The sequence below is a fragment of the Hyla sarda genome, unplaced genomic scaffold, assembly GCF_029499605.1.
Source record: "Hyla sarda isolate aHylSar1 unplaced genomic scaffold, aHylSar1.hap1 scaffold_2786, whole genome shotgun sequence".
Taxonomy (NCBI): domain Eukaryota; kingdom Metazoa; phylum Chordata; class Amphibia; order Anura; family Hylidae; genus Hyla; species Hyla sarda.
This window is the reverse complement of record NW_026609489.1, coordinates 1,006-20,933: the sequence shown is the minus strand read 5'-3', so window position 1 is coordinate 20,933 and position 19,928 is coordinate 1,006. Positions and strand designations below refer to the sequence as shown.

The following is a 19,928-nucleotide window of genomic DNA, read 5'->3' as shown; positions in this document are numbered from 1 at the left end:
AGTTTGTTGCTATGGAAACCGCCCGGCTTCTTCAGTCTGATTCTGTAAATTGCCCCCTGCATCATCATCATCATCATCATCATCATCATCATCATCATCATCCATCCCGGGTCTCCCCTGCATCATCATCATCATCATCCATCCCGGGTCTCCCCCTGCATCATCATCATCATCATCCATCCCGGGTCTCCCCCCTGCATCATCATCATCATCCATCCCGGGTCTCCTCCCTGCATCATCATCATCATCATCCATCCCGGGTCTCCCCCTGCATCATCATCATCATCCATCCCGGGTCTCCCCCCTGCATCATCATCATCATCCATCCCGGGTCTCCCCCCTGCATCATCATCATCCATCCCGGGTCTCCCCCCTGCATCATCATCATCCATCCCGGGTCTCCCCCCTGCATCATCATCATCCATCCCGGGTCTCCCCCCTGCATCATCATCATCCATCCCGGGTCTCCCCCTGCATCATCATCATCATCATCATCATCCATCCCGGGTCTCCCCCTGCATCATCATCATCATCATCCATCCCGGGTCTCCCCCTGCATCATCATCATCATCCATCCCGGGTCTCCCCCCTGCATCATCATCATCCATCCCGGGTCTCCCCCCTGCATCATCATCATCATCCATCCCGGGTCTCCCCCCTGCATCATCATCATCCATCCCGGGTCTCCCCGTGCATCATCATCATCCATCCCGGGTCTCCCCCCTGCATCATCATCCAATCCGGGTCTCCCCCCTGCATCATCATCATCATCCATCCCGGGTCTCCCCCCTGCATCATCATCATCATCCATCCCGGGTCTCCCCCCTGCATCATCATCATCCATCCCGGGTCTCCCCCCTGCATCATCATCATCATCATCATCATCATCATCCACCCGGGTCTCCCCCCTGCATCATCATCATCCATCCCGGGTCTCCCCCCTGCATCATCATCATCCATCCTGGGTCTCCCCCCTGCATCATCATCATCCATCCCGGGTCTATCCCCTGCATCATCATCATCATCCATCCCGGGTCTCCCCCCTGCATCATCATCATCATCCACCCCGGGTCTCCCCCCTGCATCATCATCATCATCCATCCCGGGTCTCCTCCCTGCATCATCATCATCCAATCCGGTCTCCCCCCTGCATCATCATCATCATCATCATCATCCATCCCGGGTCTCCCCCCTGCATCATCATCATCCATCCCGGGTCTCCCCCCTGCATCATCATCATCCATCCCGGGTCTCCCCCTGCATCATCATCATCATCCATCCTGGGTCTGCCCCCTGCATCATCATCATCCAATCCGGGTCTCCCCCCTGCATCATCATCATCCATCCCGGGTCTCCCCCTGCATCATCATCATCATCCATCCCGGGTCTCCCCCCTGCATCATCATCATCATCCACCCCGGGTCTCCCCCCCTGCATCATCATCCAATCCGGGTCTCCCCCCTGCATCATCATCATCATCATCCATCCCGGGTCTCCCCCTGCATCATCATCATCCATCCCGGGTCTCCCCCTGCATCATCATCATCCATCCCGGGTCTCCCCCCTGCATCATCATCATCCATCCCGGGTCTCCTCCCTGCATCATCATCATCCATCCGCGGGTTTGCCCCCTGCATCATCATCATCCAATCCGGGTCTCCCCCCTGCATCATCATCATCATCATCCATCCCGGGTCTCCCCCTGCATCATCATCATCCATCCCGGGTCTCCCCCTGCATCATCATCATCATCATCCATCCCGGGTCTCCCCCTGCATCATCATCATCCATCCGGGTCTCCTCCCTGCATCATCATCATCCATCCCGGGTCTCCCCCTGCATCATCATCATCATCCATCCCGGGTCACCCCCCTGCATCATCATCATCATCCATCCCGGGTCTCCCCCCTGCATCATCATCATCATCCATCCCGGGTCTCCCCCCCTGCATCATCATCATCCATCCCGGGTCTCCCCCCTGCATCATCATCCATCCCGGGTCTCCCCCTGCATCATCATCCATCCCGGGTCTCCCCCTGCATCATCATCATCATCCATCCCGGGTCTCCCCCCTGCATCATCATCATCATCCATCCCGGGTCTCCCCCCTGCATCATCATCATCATCCATCCCGGGTCTCCCCCTGCATCATCATCATCATCCATCCCGGGTCTCCCCCTGCATCATCATCATCATCCATCCCGAGTCTCCCCCCTGCATCATCATCATCATCCATCCCGGTCTCCCCCCTGCATCATCATCATCATCCATCCCGGGTCTCCCCCTGCATCATCATCATCATCCATCCCGGGTCTCCCCCCTGCATCATCATCATCATCCATCCCGGGTCTCCCCCCCCTGCATCATCATCATCCATCTTGGGTCTCCCCCTGCATCATCATCATCATCCATCCCGGGTCTCCCCCCTGCATCATCATCATCATCCATCCCGGGTCTCCCCTGCATCATCATCCATCCCGGGTCTCCCCCCTGCATCATCATCCATCCCGGGTCTCCCCCTGCATCATCATCATCATCATCCATCCCGGGTCTCCCCCTGCATCATCATCATCATCCATCCCGGGTCTCCCCCTGCATCATCATCATCATCCATCCCGGGTCTCCCCCTGCATCATCATCATCATCATCCATCCCGGGTCTCCCCCTGCATCATCATCATCATCATCATCATCCATCCCGGGTCTCCCCCTGCATCATCATCATCATCATCCATCCCGGGTCTCCTCCCTGCATCATCATCATCCATCCCGGGTCTCCCCCTGCATCATCATCATCATCCATCCCGGGTCTCCCCCCTGCATCATCATCATCATCCATCCCGGGTTTGCCCCCTGCATCATCATCATCCAATCCGGGTCTCCCCCCTGCATCATCATCATCATCATCCATCCCAGGTCTGCCCCCTGCATCATCATCATCCATCCCTGGTCTCCCCCTGCATCATCATCCATCCCAGGTCTGCCCCCTGCATCATCATCATCCATCCCGGGTCTCCACCTGCATCATCATCATCCAATCCGGGTCTCCTCCCTGCATCATCATCATCCATCCCGGGTCTCCCCCTGCATCATCATCATCATCCATCCCGGGTCTCCCCCTGCATCATCATCATCCATCCCGGGTCTCCGCCCCTGCATCATCATCCATCCCAGTCTCCCCCCTGCATCATCATCCATCCCGGGTCTCCCCTGCATCATCATCCATCCCGGGTCTCCTCCCTGCATCATCATCATCCATCCCGGGTCTGCCCCCTGCATCATCATCATCCATCCCGGGTCTCCCCCTGCATCATCATCATCCATCCCGGGTCTCCCCCCTGCATCATCATCATCCATCCCGGGTCTCCCCCCTGCATCATCATCATCCATCCCGGGTCTCCCCCCTGCATCATCATCATCATCCATCCCGGGTCTCCCCCCTGCATCATCATCATCATCCATCCCGGGTCTCCCCCCTGCATCATCATCATCCATCCCGGGTCTCCCCCCTGCATCATCATCATCCATCCCGGGTCTACCCGTGCATCATCATCATCCATCCCGGGTCTCCCCCCTGCATCATCATCATCCATCCCGGGTCTCCCCCTGCATCATCATCATCATCCATCCCGGGTCTCCCCCCTGCATCATCATCATCATCCATCCCGGGTCTCCCCCCTGCATCATCATCCATCCCGGGTCTCCCCCCTGAATCATCATCATCATCCATCCCGGGTCTCCCCCCTGAATCATCATCATCATCCATCCCGGGTCTCCCCCCTGCATCATCATCCATCCCGGGTCTCCCCCTGCATCATCATCATCCATCCCGGGTCTCCCCCTGCATCATCATCATCATCCATCCCGGGTCTCCCCTGCATCATCATCATCATCCATCCCGGGTCTCCCCCTGCATCATCATCATCATCCATCCCGGGTCTCCCCCTGCATCATCATCATCATCATCATCCATCCCGGGTCTCCCCCTGCATCATCATCATCATCATCCATCCCGGGTCTCCCCCTGCATCATCATCATCATCATCCATCCCGGGTCTCCTCCCTGCATCATCATCATCCATCCCGGGTCTCCCCCTGCATCATCATCATCATCCATCCCGGGTCTGCCCCCTGCATCATCATCATCATCCATCCCGGGTCTCCTCCCTGCATCATCATCATCATCCATCCCAGGTCTGCCCCCTGCATCATCATCATCCATCCCGGGTCTCCCCCTGCATCATCATCATCCAATCCGGGTCTCCTCCCTGCATCATCATCATCCATCCCGGGTCTCCCCCCTGCATCATCATCCATCCCGGGTCTCCCCCTGCATCATCATCATCATCCATCCCAGGTCTGCCCCCTGCATCATCATCATCCATCCCAGGTCTCCCCCTGCATCATCATCATCCAATCCGGGTCTCCTCCCTGCATCATCATCATCCATCCCGGGTCTCCCCCTGCATCATCATCATCATCCATCCCGGGTCTCCCCTGCATCATCATCATCATCCATCCCGGGTCTCCCCCTGCATCATCATCATCATCCATCCCGGGTCTCCCCCCCTGCATCATCATCATCCATCCCAGTCTCCCCCCTGCATCATCATCCATCCCGGGTCTCCCCCCTGCATCATCATCCATCCCGGGTCTCCTCCCTGCATCATCATCATCCATCCCGGGTCTGCCCCCTGCATCATCATCATCCATCCCGGGTCTCCCCCTGCATCATCATCATCATCATCCACCCCGGGTCTCCCCCCTGCATCATCATCATCCATCCCGGGTCTCCCCCCTGCATCATCATCATCCATCCCGGGTCTCCCCCCTGCATCATCATCATCCATCCCGGGTCTCCTCCCTGCATCATCATCATCCATCCCGGGTCTCCCCCCTGCATCATCATCATCATCCATCCTGGGTCTCCCCCTGCATCATCATCATCATCATCCATCCCGGGTCTCCCCCCTGCATCATCATCCATCCCGGGTCTATCCCCTGCATCATCATCATCCATCCCGGGTCTCCCCCTGCAGCATCATCATCATCCATCCCGGGTCTCCTCCCTGCATCATCATCATCATCCATCCCGGGTCTCCCCCCTGCATCATCATCCATCCCGGGTCTCCCCCTGCATCATCATCATCCATCCCGGGTCTCCCCCTGCATCATCATCATCCATCCCGGGTCTCCTCCCTGCATCATCATCATCCATCCCGGGTCTCCCCCTTGCATCATCATCATCCATCCCGGGTCTCCCCCTGCATCATCATCATCATCCATCCCAGGTCTGCCCCCTGCATCATCATCATCATCCATCCCGGGTCTCCTCCCTGCATCATCATCATCCAATCCGGGTCTCCTCCCTGCATCATCATCATCCATCCCGGGTCTCCCCCTGCATCATCATCATCATCCATCCCGGGTCTCCCCCTGCATCATCATCATCATCATCCATCCCGGGTCTCCCCCCCTGCATCATCATCATCATCCATCCCGGGTCTCCCCCCTGCATCATCATCCATCCCGGGTCTCCCCCTGCATCATCATCCATCCCGGGTCTCCTCCCTGCATCATCATCATCCATCCCGGGTCTGCCCCCTGCATCATCATCATCCATCCCGGGTCTCCCCCTGCATCATCATCATCCATCCCGGGTCTCCCCCCTGCATCATCATCATCCATCCCGGGTCTCCCCCCTGCATCATCATCATCCATCCCGGGTCTCCTCCCTGCATCATCATCATCATCCATCCCGGGTCTCTCCCCCCTGCATCATCATCATCCATCCCGGATCTCCCCCCTGCATCATCATCATCATCATCCATCCCGGGTCTCCCCCTGCATCATCATCATCATCCATCCCGGGTCTCCCCCCTGCATCATCATCATCCATCCCGGGTCTATCCCCTGCATCATCATCATCCATCCGGGTCTCCCCCCTGCAGCATCATCATCATCCATCCCGGGTCTCCTCCCTGCATCATCATCATCATCATCCATCCCGGGTCTCCCCCCTGCATCATCATCCATCCCGGGTCTCCCCCTGCATCATCATCATCCATCCCGGGTCTCCCCCTGCATCATCATCATCCATCCCGGGTCTCTCCCCTGCATCATCATCATCCATCCCGGGTCTGCCCCCTGCATCATCATCATCCATCCCGGGTCTCCCCCCTGCATCATCATCATCCATCCCGGGTCTCCCCCTGCATCATCATCATCCATCCCGGGTCTCCCCCCTGCATCATCATCATCATCCATCCCGGGTCTGCCCCTGCATCATCATCATCCATCCCGGGTCTCCTCCCTGCATCATCATCATCATCCATCCGGGTCTATCCCCTGCATCATCATCATCCATCCCGGGTCTCCCCCCTGCATTATCATCATCCATCCCGGGTCTCCCCCTGCATCATCATCATCCATCCCGGGTCTCCCCCCTGCATCATCATCATCCATCCCGGGTCTGCCCCCTGCATCATCATCATCATCCATCCCGGGTCTGCCCCCTGCATCATCATCATCCATCCCGGGTCTCCTCCCTGCATCATCATCATCATCCATCCCGGGTCTGCCCCCTGCATCATCATCATCCATCCCGGGTCTCCTCCCTGCATCATCATCATCATCCATCCCGGGTCTCCCCCTTGCATCATCATCATCCATCCCGGGTCTCCCCCTGCATCATCATCATCCATCCCGGGTCTCCCCCCTGCATCATCATCATCATCCATCCCGGGTCTCCCCCCTGCATCATCATCATCCATCCCGGGTCTCCCCCTGCATCATCATCATCCATCCCGGGTCTCCCCCCTGCATCATCATCATCCATCCCGGGTCTCCCCCCTGCATCATCATCATCCATCCCGGGTCTCCCCCTGCATCATCATCATCCATCCCGGGTCTCCCCCCTGCATCATCATCATCATCCATCCCGGGTCTCCTCCCTGCATCATCATCATCCATTCCGGGTCTCCCCCTGCATCATCATCATCCATCCCGGGTCTCCCCCCTGCATCATCATCATCATCCATCCCGGGTCTATCCCCTGCATCATCATCATCCATCCCGGGTCTCCCCCTGCATCATCATCATCCATCCCGGGTCTCCTCCCTGCATCATCATCCATCCCGGGTCTCCCCCCTGCATCATCATCCATCCCGGGTCTCCTCCCTGCATCATCATCCATCCTGGGTCTCCTCCCTGCATCATCATCATCCATCCCGGGTCTCCTCCCTGCATCATCATCCATCCCGGGTCTCCCCCCTGCATCATCATCATCCATCCCGGGTCTCCCCCCTGCATCATCATCCATCCCGGGTCTCCTCCCTGCATCATCATCATCATCCATCCCAGGTCTCCCCCTGCATCATCATCCATCCCAAGTCTCCCCCTGCATCATCATCCATCCCGGGTCTCCCCCTTGCATCATCATCATCCATCCCGGGTCTGCCCCCTGCATCATCATCATCATCATCCATCCCGGGTCTGCCCCCTGCATCATCATCATCCATCCCGGGTCTGCCCCCTGCATCATCATCATCATCCATCCCGGGTCTCGCCCCTGCATCATCATCATCCATCCCGGGTCTCGCCCCTGCATCATCATCATCCATCCCGGGTCTCCCCCTGCATCATCATCATCCATCCCGGGTCTCCCCCCTGCATCATCATCATCCATCCCGGGTCTCCCCCTGCATCATCATCATCCATCCCGGGTCTCCCCCCTGCATCATCATTATCCATCCCGGGTCTCCCCCCTGCATCATCATCATCCATCCCGGGTCTCCCCCCTGCATCATCATCATCCATCCCGGGTCTCCCCCCTGCATCATCATCATCCATCCCGGGTCTCCCCCCTGCATCATCATCATCCATCCCGGGTCTCCCCCCTGCATCACCATCATCCATCCCGGGTCTCCCCCTGCATCATCATCATCCATCCCGGGTCTCTCCCCTGCATCATCATCATCATCCATCCCGGGTCTCCTCCCTGCATCATCATCCATCCCGGGTCTCCTCCCTGCATCATCATCATCATCCATCCCGGGTCTCCCCCCTGCATCATCATCCATCCCGGGTCTCCCCCCTGCATCATCATCATCATCCATCCCGGGTCTCCCCCCTGCATCATCATCATCATCCATCCCGGGTCTCCCCCCCTGCATCATCATCATTCATCCCAGGTCTCCCCCTGCATCATCATCCATCCCGGGTCTCCCCCTTGCATCATCATCATCCATCCCGGGTCTCCCCCCTGCATCATCATCATCCATCCTAGGTCTCCCCCCTGCATCATCATCCATCCCGGGTCTCCTCCTGCATCATCATCATCATCCATCCCGGGTCTGCCCCCTGCATCATCATCATCCATCCCGGGTCTCCCCCCTGCATCATCATCATCCATCCCGGGTCTCCCCCCTGCATCATCATCATCCATCCCGGGTCTCCCCCCTGCATCATCATCATCATCATCCATCCCGGGTCTCCCCCCTGCATCATCATCATCCATCCCGGGTCTCCCCCCTGCATCATCATCATCCATCCCGGGTCTCCCCCTGCATCATCATCATCATCATCCATCCCGGGTCTCCCCCCTGCATCATCATCCATCCCGGGTCTCCCCCCTGCATCATCATCATCCATCCCGGGTCTCCCCCCTGCATCATCATCATCATCCATGCTGGGTCTGCCCCCTGCATCATCATCATCATCCATCCCGGGTCTCGCCCCTGCATCATCATCATCCATCCCGGGTCTCGCCCCTGCATCATCATCATCCATCCCGGGTCTCCCCCTGCATCATCATCATCCATCCCGGGTCTCCCCCCTGCATCATCATCATCCATCCCGGGTCTCCCCCCTGCATCATCATCATCATCCATCCCGGGTCTCCCCCTGCATCATCATCATCCATCCCGGGTCTCCCCCCTGCATCATCATTATCCATCCCGGGTCTCCCCCCTGCATCATCATCATCCATCCCGGGTCTCCCCCCTGCATCATCATCATCCATCCCGGGTCTCCCCCCTGCATCATCATCATCCATCCCGGGTCTCCCCCCTGCATCATCATCATCCATCCCGGGTCTCCTCCCTGCATCATCATCATCATCCATCCCGGGTCTCCCCCCTGCATCATCATCCATCCCGGGTCTCCCCCCTGCATCATCATCATCATCATCCATCCCGGGTCTCCCCCCTGCATCATCATCATCATCCATCCCGGGTCTCCCCCCTGCATCATCATCATCATCCATCCCGGGTCTCCCCCCTGCATCATCATCATCATTCATCCCAGGTCTCCCCCTGCATCATCATCCATCCCGGGTCTCCCCCTTGCATCATCATCATCCATCCCGGGTCTCCCCCCTGCATCATCATCATCCATCCTAGGTCTCCCCCCTGCATCATCATCCATCCCGGGTCTCCTCCTGCATCATCATCATCATCCATCCCGGGTCTACCCCCTGCATCATCATCATCCATCCCGGGTCTCCCCCCTGCATCATCATCATCCATCCCGGGTCTCCCCCCTGCATCATCATCATCCATCCCGGGTCTCCCCCCTGCATCATCATCATCATCATCCATCCCGGGTCTCCCCCCTGCATCATCATCATCCATCCCGGGTCTCCCCCCTGCATCATCATCATCCATCCCGGGTCTCCCCCTGCATCATCATCATCATCCATCCCGGGTCTCCCCCCTGCATCATCATCCATCCCGGGTCTCCTCCCTGCATCATCATCATCCATCCCGGGTCTCCCCCCTGCATCATCATCATCCATCCCGGGTCTCCCCCTGCATCATCATCATCATCCATCCCGGGTCTCCCCCTGCATCATCATCATCCATCCCGGGTCTCCTCCCTGCATCATCATCATCCATCCCGGGTCTCCCCCTTGCATCATCATCATCCATCCCGGGTCTCCCCCTGCATCATCATCATCATCCATCCCAGGTCTGCCCCCTGCATCATCATCATCATCCATCCCGGGTCTCCCCCTGCATCATCATCATCCAATCCGGGTCTCCTCCCTGCATCATCATCATCCATCCCGGGTCTCCCCCTGCATCATCATCATCATCCATCCCGGGTCTCCCCCTGCATCATCATCATCATCATCCATCCCGGGTCTCCCCCCCTGCATCATCATCATCATCCATCCCGGGTCTCCCCCCTGCATCATCATCCATCCCGGGTCTCCCCCTGCATCATCATCCATCCCGGGTCTCCTCCCTGCATCATCATCATCCATCCCGGGTCTGCCCCCTGCATCATCATCATCCATCCCGGGTCTCCCCCTGCATCATCATCATCCATCCCGGGTCTCCCCCCTGCATCATCATCATCCATCCCGGGTCTCCCCCCTGCATCATCATCATCCATCCCGGGTCTCCTCCCTGCATCATCATCATCATCCATCCCGGGTCTCTCCCCCCTGCATCATCATCATCCATCCCGGATCTCCCCCCTGCATCATCATCATCATCATCCATCCCGGGTCTCCCCCTGCATCATCATCATCATCCATCCCGGGTCTCCCCCCTGCATCATCATCATCCATCCCGGGTCTATCCCCTGCATCATCATCATCCATCCCGGGTCTCCCCCCTGCAGCATCATCATCATCCATCCCGGGTCTCCTCCCTGCATCATCATCATCATCATCCATCCCGGGTCTCCCCCCTGCATCATCATCATCCATCCCGGGTCTCCCCCTGCATCATCATCATCCATCCCGGGTCTCCCCCTGCATCATCATCATCCATCCCGGGTCTCCTCCCTGCATCATCATCATCCATCCCGGGTCTGCCCCCTGCATCATCATCATCCATCCCGGGTCTCCCCCCTGCATCATCATCATCCATCCCGGGTCTCCCCCTGCATCATCATCATCCATCCCGGGTCTCCCCCCTGCATCATCATCATCATCCATCCCGGGTCTGCCCCCTGCATCATCATCATCCATCCCGGGTCTCCTCCCTGCATCATCATCATCATCCATCCCGGGTCTATCCCCTGCATCATCATCATCCATCCCGGGTCTCCCCCCTGCATTATCATCATCCATCCCGGGTCTCCCCCTGCATCATCATCATCCATCCCGGGTCTCCCCCCTGCATCATCATCATCCATCCCGGGTCTGCCCCCTGCATCATCATCATCATCCATCCCGGGTCTGCCCCCTGCATCATCATCATCCATCCCGGGTCTCCTCCCTGCATCATCATCATCATCCATCCCGGGTCTGCCCCCTGCATCATCATCATCCATCCCGGGTCTCCTCCCTGCATCATCATCATCATCCATCCCGGGTCTCCCCCTTGCATCATCATCATCCATCCCGGGTCTCCCCCTGCATCATCATCATCCATCCCGGGTCTCCCCCCTGCATCATCATCATCATCCATCCCGGGTCTCCCCCCTGCATCATCATCATCCATCCCGGGTCTCCCCCTGCATCATCATCATCATCATCCATCCCGGGTCTCCCCCCTGCATCATCATCATCCATCCCGGGTCTCCCCCCTGCATCATCATCATCCATCCCGGGTCTCCCCCTGCATCATCATCATCCATCCCGGGTCTCCCCCCTGCATCATCATCATCATCCATCCCGGGTCTCCTCCCTGCATCATCATCATCATCCATCCCGGGTCTCCCCCCTGCATCATCATCATCATCCATTCCGGGTCTCCCCCCTGCATCATCATCATCCATCCCGGGTCTCCCCCCTGCATCATCATCATCATCCATCCCGGGTCTATCCCCTGCATCATCATCATCCATCCCGGGTCTCCCCCCTGCATCATCATCATCCATCCCGGGTCTCCTCCCTGCATCATCATCCATCCCGGGTCTCCCCCCTGCATCATCATCCATCCCGGGTCTCCTCCCTGCATCATCATCCATCCTGGGTCTCCTCCCTGCATCATCATCATCCATCCCGGGTCTCCTCCCTGCATCATCATCCATCCCGGGTCTCCCCCCTGCATCATCATCATCCATCCCGGGTCTCCCCCCTGCATCATCATCCATCCCGGGTCTCCTCCCTGCATCATCATCATCATCCATCCCAGGTCTCCCCCTGCATCATCATCCATCCCAAGTCTCCCCCCTGCATCATCATCCATCCCGGGTCTCCCCCTTGCATCATCATCATCCATCCCGGGTCTGCCCCCTGCATCATCATCATCATCATCCATCCCGGGTCTGCCCCCTGCATCATCATCATCCATCCCGGGTCTGCCCCCTGCATCATCATCATCATCCATCCCGGGTCTCGCCCCTGCATCATCATCATCCATCCCGGGTCTCGCCCCTGCATCATCATCATCCATCCTGGGTCTCCCCCTGCATCATCATCATCCATCCCGGGTCTCCCCCCTGCATCATCATCATCCATCCCGGGTCTCCCCCTGCATCATCATCATCCATCCCGGGTCTCCCCCCTGCATCATCATTATCCATCCCGGGTCTCCCCCCTGCATCATCATCATCCATCCCGGGTCTCCCCCCTGCATCATCATCATCCATCCCGGGTCTCCCCCCTGCATCATCATCATCCATCCCGGGTCTCCCCCCTGCATCATCATCATCCATCCCGGGTCTCCCCCCTGCATCACCATCATCCATCCCGGGTCTCCCCCTGCATCATCATCATCCATCCCGGGTCTCTCCCCTGCATCATCATCATCATCCATCCCGGGTCTCCTCCCTGCATCATCATCCATCCCGGGTCTCCTCCCTGCATCATCATCATCATCCATCCCGGGTCTCCCCCCTGCATCATCATCCATCCCGGGTCTCCCCCCTGCATCATCATCATCATCATCCATCCCGGGTCTCCCCCCTGCATCATCATCATCATCCATCCCGGGTCTCCCCCCCTGCATCATCATCATTCATCCCAGGTCTCCCCCTGCATCATCATCCATCCCGGGTCTCCCCCTTGCATCATCATCATCCATCCCGGGTCTCCCCCCTGCATCATCATCATCCATCCTAGGTCTCCCCCCTGCATCATCATCCATCCCGGGTCTCCTCCTGCATCATCATCATCATCCATCCCGGGTCTGCCCCCTGCATCATCATCATCCATCCCGGGTCTCCCCCCTGCATCATCATCATCCATCCCGGGTCTCCCCCCTGCATCATCATCATCCATCCCGGGTCTCCCCCCTGCATCATCATCATCATCATCATCCATCCCGGGTCTCCCCCCTGCATCATCATCATCCATCCCGGGTCTCCCCCCTGCATCATCATCATCCATCCCGGGTCTCCCCCTGCATCATCATCATCATCATCCATCCCGGGTCTCCCCCCTGCATCATCATCCATCCCGGGTCTCCCCCCTGCATCATCATCATCCATCCCGGGTCTCCCCCCTGCATCATCATCATCATCATCCATGCTGGGTCTGCCCCCTGCATCATCATCATCATCCATCCCGGGTCTCGCCCCTGCATCATCATCATCCATCCCGGGTCTCCCCCTGCATCATCATCATCCATCCCGGGTCTCCCCCCTGCATCATCATCATCCATCCCGGGTCTCCCCCCTGCATCATCATCATCATCCATCCCGGGTCTCCCCCTGCATCATCATCATCCATCCCGGGTCTCCCCCCTGCATCATCATTATCCATCCCGGGTCTCCCCCCTGCATCATCATCATCCATCCCGGGTCTCCCCCCTGCATCATCATCCATCCCGGGTCTCCCCCCTGCATCATCATCATCCATCCTAGGTCTCCCCCCTGCATCATCATCCATCCCGGGTCTCCTCCTGCATCATCATCATCATCCATCCCGGGTCTGCCCCCTGCATCATCATCATCCATCCCGGGTCTCCCCCCTGCATCATCATCATCCATCCCGGGTCTCCCCCCTGCATCATCATCATCCATCCCGGGTCTCCCCCCTGCATCATCATCATCATCCATCCCGGGTCTCCCCCCTGCATCATCATCATCCATCCCGGGTCTCCCCCCTGCATCATCATCATCCATCCCGGGTCTCCCCCTGCATCATCATCATCATCATCCATCCCGGGTCTCCCCCCTGCATCATCATCCATCCCGGGTCTCCCCCCTGCATCATCATCATCCATCCCGGGTCTCCCCCCTGCATCATCATCATCATCATCCATGCTGGGTCTGCCCCCTGCATCATCATCATCATCCATCCCGGGTCTCGCCCCTGCATCATCATCATCCATCCCGGGTCTCCCCCTGCATCATCATCATCCATCCCGGGTCTCCCCCCTGCATCATCATCATCCATCCCGGGTCTCCCCCCTGCATCATCATCATCATCCATCCCGGGTCTCCCCCTGCATCATCATCATCCATCCCGGGTCTCCCCCCTGCATCATCATTATCCATCCCGGGTCTCCCCCCTGCATCATCATCATCCATCCCGGGTCTCCCCCCTGCATCATCATCATCCATCCCGGGTCTCCCCCCTGCATCATCATCATCCATCCCGGGTCTCCCCCCTGCATCATCATCATCCATCCCGGGTCTCCTCCCTGCATCATCATCATCATCCATCCCGGGTCTCCCCCCTGCATCATCATCCATCCCGGGTCTCCCCCCTGCATCATCATCCATCCCGGGTCTCCCCCCTGCATCATCATCATCATCATCCATCCCGGGTCTCCCCCCTGCATCATCATCATCATCCATCCCGGGTCTCCCCCCTGCATCATCATCATCATTCATCCCAGGTCTCCCCCTGCATCATCATCCATCCCGGGTCTCCCCCTTGCATCATCATCATCCATCCCGGGTCTCCCCCCTGCATCATCATCATCCATCCTAGGTCTCCCCCCTGCATCATCATCCATCCCGGGTCTCCTCCTGCATCATCATCATCATCCATCCCGGGTCTACCCCCTGCATCATCATCATCCATCCCGGGTCTCCCCCCTGCATCATCATCCATCCCGGGTCTCCCCCCTGCATCATCATCATCCATCCCGGGTCTCCCCCCTGCATCATCATCATCATCATCATCCATCCCGGGTCTCCCCCCTGCATCATCATCATCCATCCCGGGTCTCCCCCCTGCATCATCATCATCCATCCCGGGTCTCCCCCTGCATCATCATCATCATCCATCCCGGGTCTCCTCCCTGCATCATCATCATCCATCCCGGGTCTCCCCCCTGCATCATCATCATCCATCCCGGGTCTCCCCCCTGCATCATCATCATCCATCCCGGGTCTCCCCCCTGCATCATCATCATCATCCATCCTGGGTCTCCCCCCTGCATCATCATCATCATCATCCATCCTGGGTCTCCCCCCTGCATCATCATATCAGATCTCCCGAGAAGACAGCACAAAAAAATAAAATAAAGGGATCCATAGCTGCCGCTGGTGCCTCTTCCTGGAGGTCATTGAGTCACCCCGCCCTCGCCCTGCGGCATCGGTCACCCCGCCCTCGCCCTGCGGCATCGGTCACCCCCGCCCTCGCCCTGCGGCATCGGTCACCCCGCACTCGCCCTGCGGCATCGGTCACCCCGCACTCGCCCTGCGGCATCGGTCACCCCGCACTCGCCCTGCGGCATCGGTCACCCCGCACTCGCCCTGCGGCAACGGTCACCCCGCACTCGCCCTGCGGCAACGGTCACCCCGCACTCGCCCTGCGGCAACGGTCACCCCGCACTCCCCTGCGGCATCGGTCACCCCGCACTCGCCCTGCGGCATCGGTCACCCCGCACTCGCCCTGCGGCAACGGTCACCCCGCACTCCCCTGCGGCACCGGTCACCCCGCACTCTCCTGCGGCACCGGCCACCCCGCACTCTCCTGCGGCACCGGTCACCCCGCACTCTCCTGCGGCACCGGTCACCCCGCACTCTCCTGCGGCACCGGTCACCCCGCACTCTCCTGCGGCACCGGTCACCCCGCACTCTCCTGCGGCACCGGTCACCCCGCACTCTCCTGCGGCACCGGTCACCCCCGCACTCTCCTGCGGCACCGGTCACCCCGCACTCTCCTGCGGCACCGGTCACCCCGCACTCTCCTGCGGCACCGGTCACCCCGCACTCTCCTGCGGCACCGGTCACCCCGCCAGATGACGGGACTCACTGACCACCGGCAACCAGGGAGATAATGGCGGCAGGCATGGATCCCTTTATTTTACTGCCGGCAGTCTGAAACACAATATTTTACATCCCGGAGTACTCCTTTAATGTCTCATCTAGGTAAAGGACTTTTTGGGGCTCATAGCACCCCCTCCCCCCAGCTGTAGTAGATCTCCTGGGGGATCACATCTATTGGCGCCATATTGTTACATTCTCACAGTGAAGGATCCAAAGGAAAAAAGTTGATACCAAGAAATTGTGACGGACAACAAAAAAAGCTTTATTACAGAGGGAGGAGATTTCAGTAGTCACCGACCAATCACGTCAGCTGCAGCCATTGTGGAAAGTCTCCTCCAGACTGTTCCTCACCCCAACAGTCCTGCACAAAATCCCAGAACCTGATGAGTCTATAACAAGGACTATGAACGTGTCTCTCCCCCCCCCCCCCCCCCCCCCCTCTCAGAAGAGTCTGGGGTCCACTCCTGAGTAGATTACAAGGCCCACCCCCAAATAGAATCCGAGGCTCCGCCCTCACCCGGGTTATAGAAAAGTCACATCGTCCTGGGACTGCACCCAGCGCCAGTGGGCATCATATTCCAGGTGGACCTTGCTGGACGCCCTCCCGTTCTGGCTTGGCCTTAGTTTGGGTTTCTCCTCTAGGGGTTTCGTGTCCGGTTCCAGCTGCTTTGAGGGGCCGTTGGTCAGCGCCATATAACTGTCATGGTCGGTGGTGGTCAGTGGGAGGCGGCGGGGGGTGGAGACCACGGGCTCGCTGGTGCTCAGACTATACTCGTCCAGGTCATCGGCCAATGTGTCCAGGTAGCTGCCGATAGAGATGCTGTCCAGCCGGTCAGCGGGGTCCTGGAGACTGTTCCAGCTGCCGCGCCGCGACGTCTCCTGACTGCTGGTCAGACTACTGCAGCGACTGGTGAGGAGCGCCCCCTTCTCCTCCAGGATCCACTTCACAGCCTCGATCCCCTCATTCACAAGTAACAGCTGCTGCAGAATCTGGACATCAATGGATCGGAGACAGGCCTGCGGGGGAAGGGAAACAGATCATGGTCATCTACAAACCCCGAGGCTGCCCCCAATGTCCCCTCCAACACATCACAACCACAGGGGAGACCAGGGGCGGAGCTTAGGGTAATCTCTGGATACAAGGGGCACAAAGATTACCTAAATTATACAGTCACACCCACCCCCAATGATGTCATCACTGCCTGGGATACAGAAGGACCGCCCCCCATATCACCCCGCTGAGGGGTCCACACAGCCCGGAGATCACAGGAGACCTGTCCTGTACAACATCTGATGTCGGGCGCCGCTTATCACAATGGAAATTATTCCACGTCAGTAGTAATGTTCAAACCCAAAGTAAGGGATTTTATTTACAATAAAGTAATAATAGAACCAAGGATGCGTTTCGGGTGCACTCACCCCTTCCTCAGAATTCTTTATTCCCCTCTGTACTTACCAATCCCCACAGACTACAGTGGGTTAATATTTATGTAAATGAGCCTGAGATCAATATTTACACAACTGATATGTACTGAGGGGGAGGGGCAGATACACCTGTGTGAGAATATCCAGGACGAGTGTATTACAGGGGGAGGGTATCACACATACAGGGGGTCAGTACGGTATATAGGGGAGGGTATCATACATACGGGGGGGTCAGTACGGTATATAGGGGAGGGTATCATACATACAGGTCAGTACGGTATATAGGGGAGGGTATCATACATACAGGGGGACAGTACGGTATATAGGGGAGGGTATCATACATACAGGTCAGTACGGTATATAGGGGAGGGTATCATACATACAGGGGGTCAGTACGATATACAGGGGAGGGTATCATACATACAGGTCAGTACGGTATATAGGGGAGGGTATCACACATACGGGGGGGTCAGTACGGTATATAGGGGAGGGTATCACACATACGGGGGGGTCAGTACGGTATATAGGGGAGGGTATCACACATACGGGGGGGTCAGTACGGTATATAGGGGAGGGTATCACACATACGGGGGGGTCAGTACGGTATATAGGGGAGGGTATCACACATACGGGGGGGGTCAGTACGGTATATAGGGGAGGGTATCACACATACGGGGGGGTCAGTACGGTATATAGGGGAGGGTATCACACATACGGGGGGGGTCAGTACGGTATATAGGGGAGGGTATCACACATACGGGGGGGGTCAGTACGGTATATAGGGGAGGGTATCACACATACGGGGGGGTCAGTACGGTATATAGGGGAGGGTATCACACATACGGGGGTGTCAGTACGGTATATAGGGGAGGGTATCACACATACGGGGGTGTCAGTACGGTATATAGGGGAGGGTATCACACATACGGGGGGGTCAGTACGGTATATAGGGGAGGGTATCACACATACGGGGGGGTCAGTACGGTATATAGGGGAGGGTATCACACATACGGGGGTGTCAGTACGGTATATAGGGGAGGGTATCACACATACGGGGGGGTCAGTACGGTATATAGGGGAGGGTATCACACATACGGGGGTGTCAGTACGGTATATAGGGGAGGGTATCACACATACGGGGGGGGTCAGTACGGTATATAGGGGAGGGTATCACACATACGGGGGGGGTCAGTACGGTATATAGGGGAGGGTATCACACATACGGGGGGGTCAGTACGGTATATAGGGGAGGGTATCACACATACGGGGGGGGTCAGTACGGTATATAGGGGAGGGTATCACACATACGGGGGGGGGTCAGTACGGTATATAGGGGAGGGTATCATACATACAGGGGGACAGTACGGTATATAGGGGAGGGTATCATACATACAGGTCAGTACGGTATATAGGGGAGGGTATCATACATACAGGGGGTCAGTACGATATATAGGGGAGGGTATCATACATACAGGGGGACAGTACGGTATATAGGGGAGGGTATCACACATACAGGTCAGTACGGTATATAGGGGAGGGTATCACACATACGGGGGGGTCAGTACGGTATATAGGGGAGGGTATCACACATACGGGGGGGTCAGTACGGTATATAGGGGAGGGTATCACACATACGGGGGGGTCAGTACGGTATATAGGGGAGGGTATCACACATACGGGGGGGTCAGTACGGTATATAGGGGAGGGTATCACACATACGGGGGGGGTCAGTACGGTATATAGGGGAGGGTATCACACATACGGGGGGGGTCAGTACGGTATATAGGGGAGGGTATCACACATACGGGGGGGGGTCAGTACGGTATATAGGGGAGGGTATCACACATACGGGGGGGGTCAGTACGGTATATAGGGGAGGGTATCACACATACGGGGGGGGTCAGTACGGTATATAGGGGAGGGTATCACACATACGGGGGTGTCAGTACGGTATATAGGGGAGGGTATCACACATACGGGGGTGTCAGTACGGTATATAGGGGAGGGTATCACACATACGGGGGGGTCAGTACGGTATATAGGGGAGGGTATCACACATACGGGGGTGTCAGTACGGTATATAGGGGAGGGTATCACACATACGGGGGGGGGGTCAGTACGGTATATAGGGGAGGGTATCACACATACGGGGGGGGTCAGTACGGTATATAGGGGAGGGTATCACACATACGGGGGGGTCAGTACGGTATATAGGGGAGGGTATCACACATACGGGGGGGGTCAGTACGGTATATAGGGGAGGGTATCACACATACGGGGGGGGTCAGTACGGTATATAGGGGAGGGTATCACACATACGGGGGGGGGGTCAGTACGGTATATAGGGGAGGGTATCACACATACGGGGGGGGGGGGTCA

The 19,928-nt window shown here is 57.9% G+C and overlaps 1 protein-coding gene across 1 annotated transcript; it reads right to left on the bottom strand.

Moving 5' to 3' along the window:
• Nucleotides 1-16,362: 16,362 nt before the first annotated feature.
• Nucleotides 16,363-17,159, bottom strand: LOC130326007 (leucine rich adaptor protein 1-like; the record flags this gene model as incomplete). Its single annotated transcript, XM_056553336.1, has 1 exon — nucleotides 16,363-17,159. A coding segment is annotated over one exon (513 nt), but the record flags the coding sequence as incomplete, so codon positions are not given.
• Nucleotides 17,160-19,928: the final 2,769 nt, after the last annotated feature.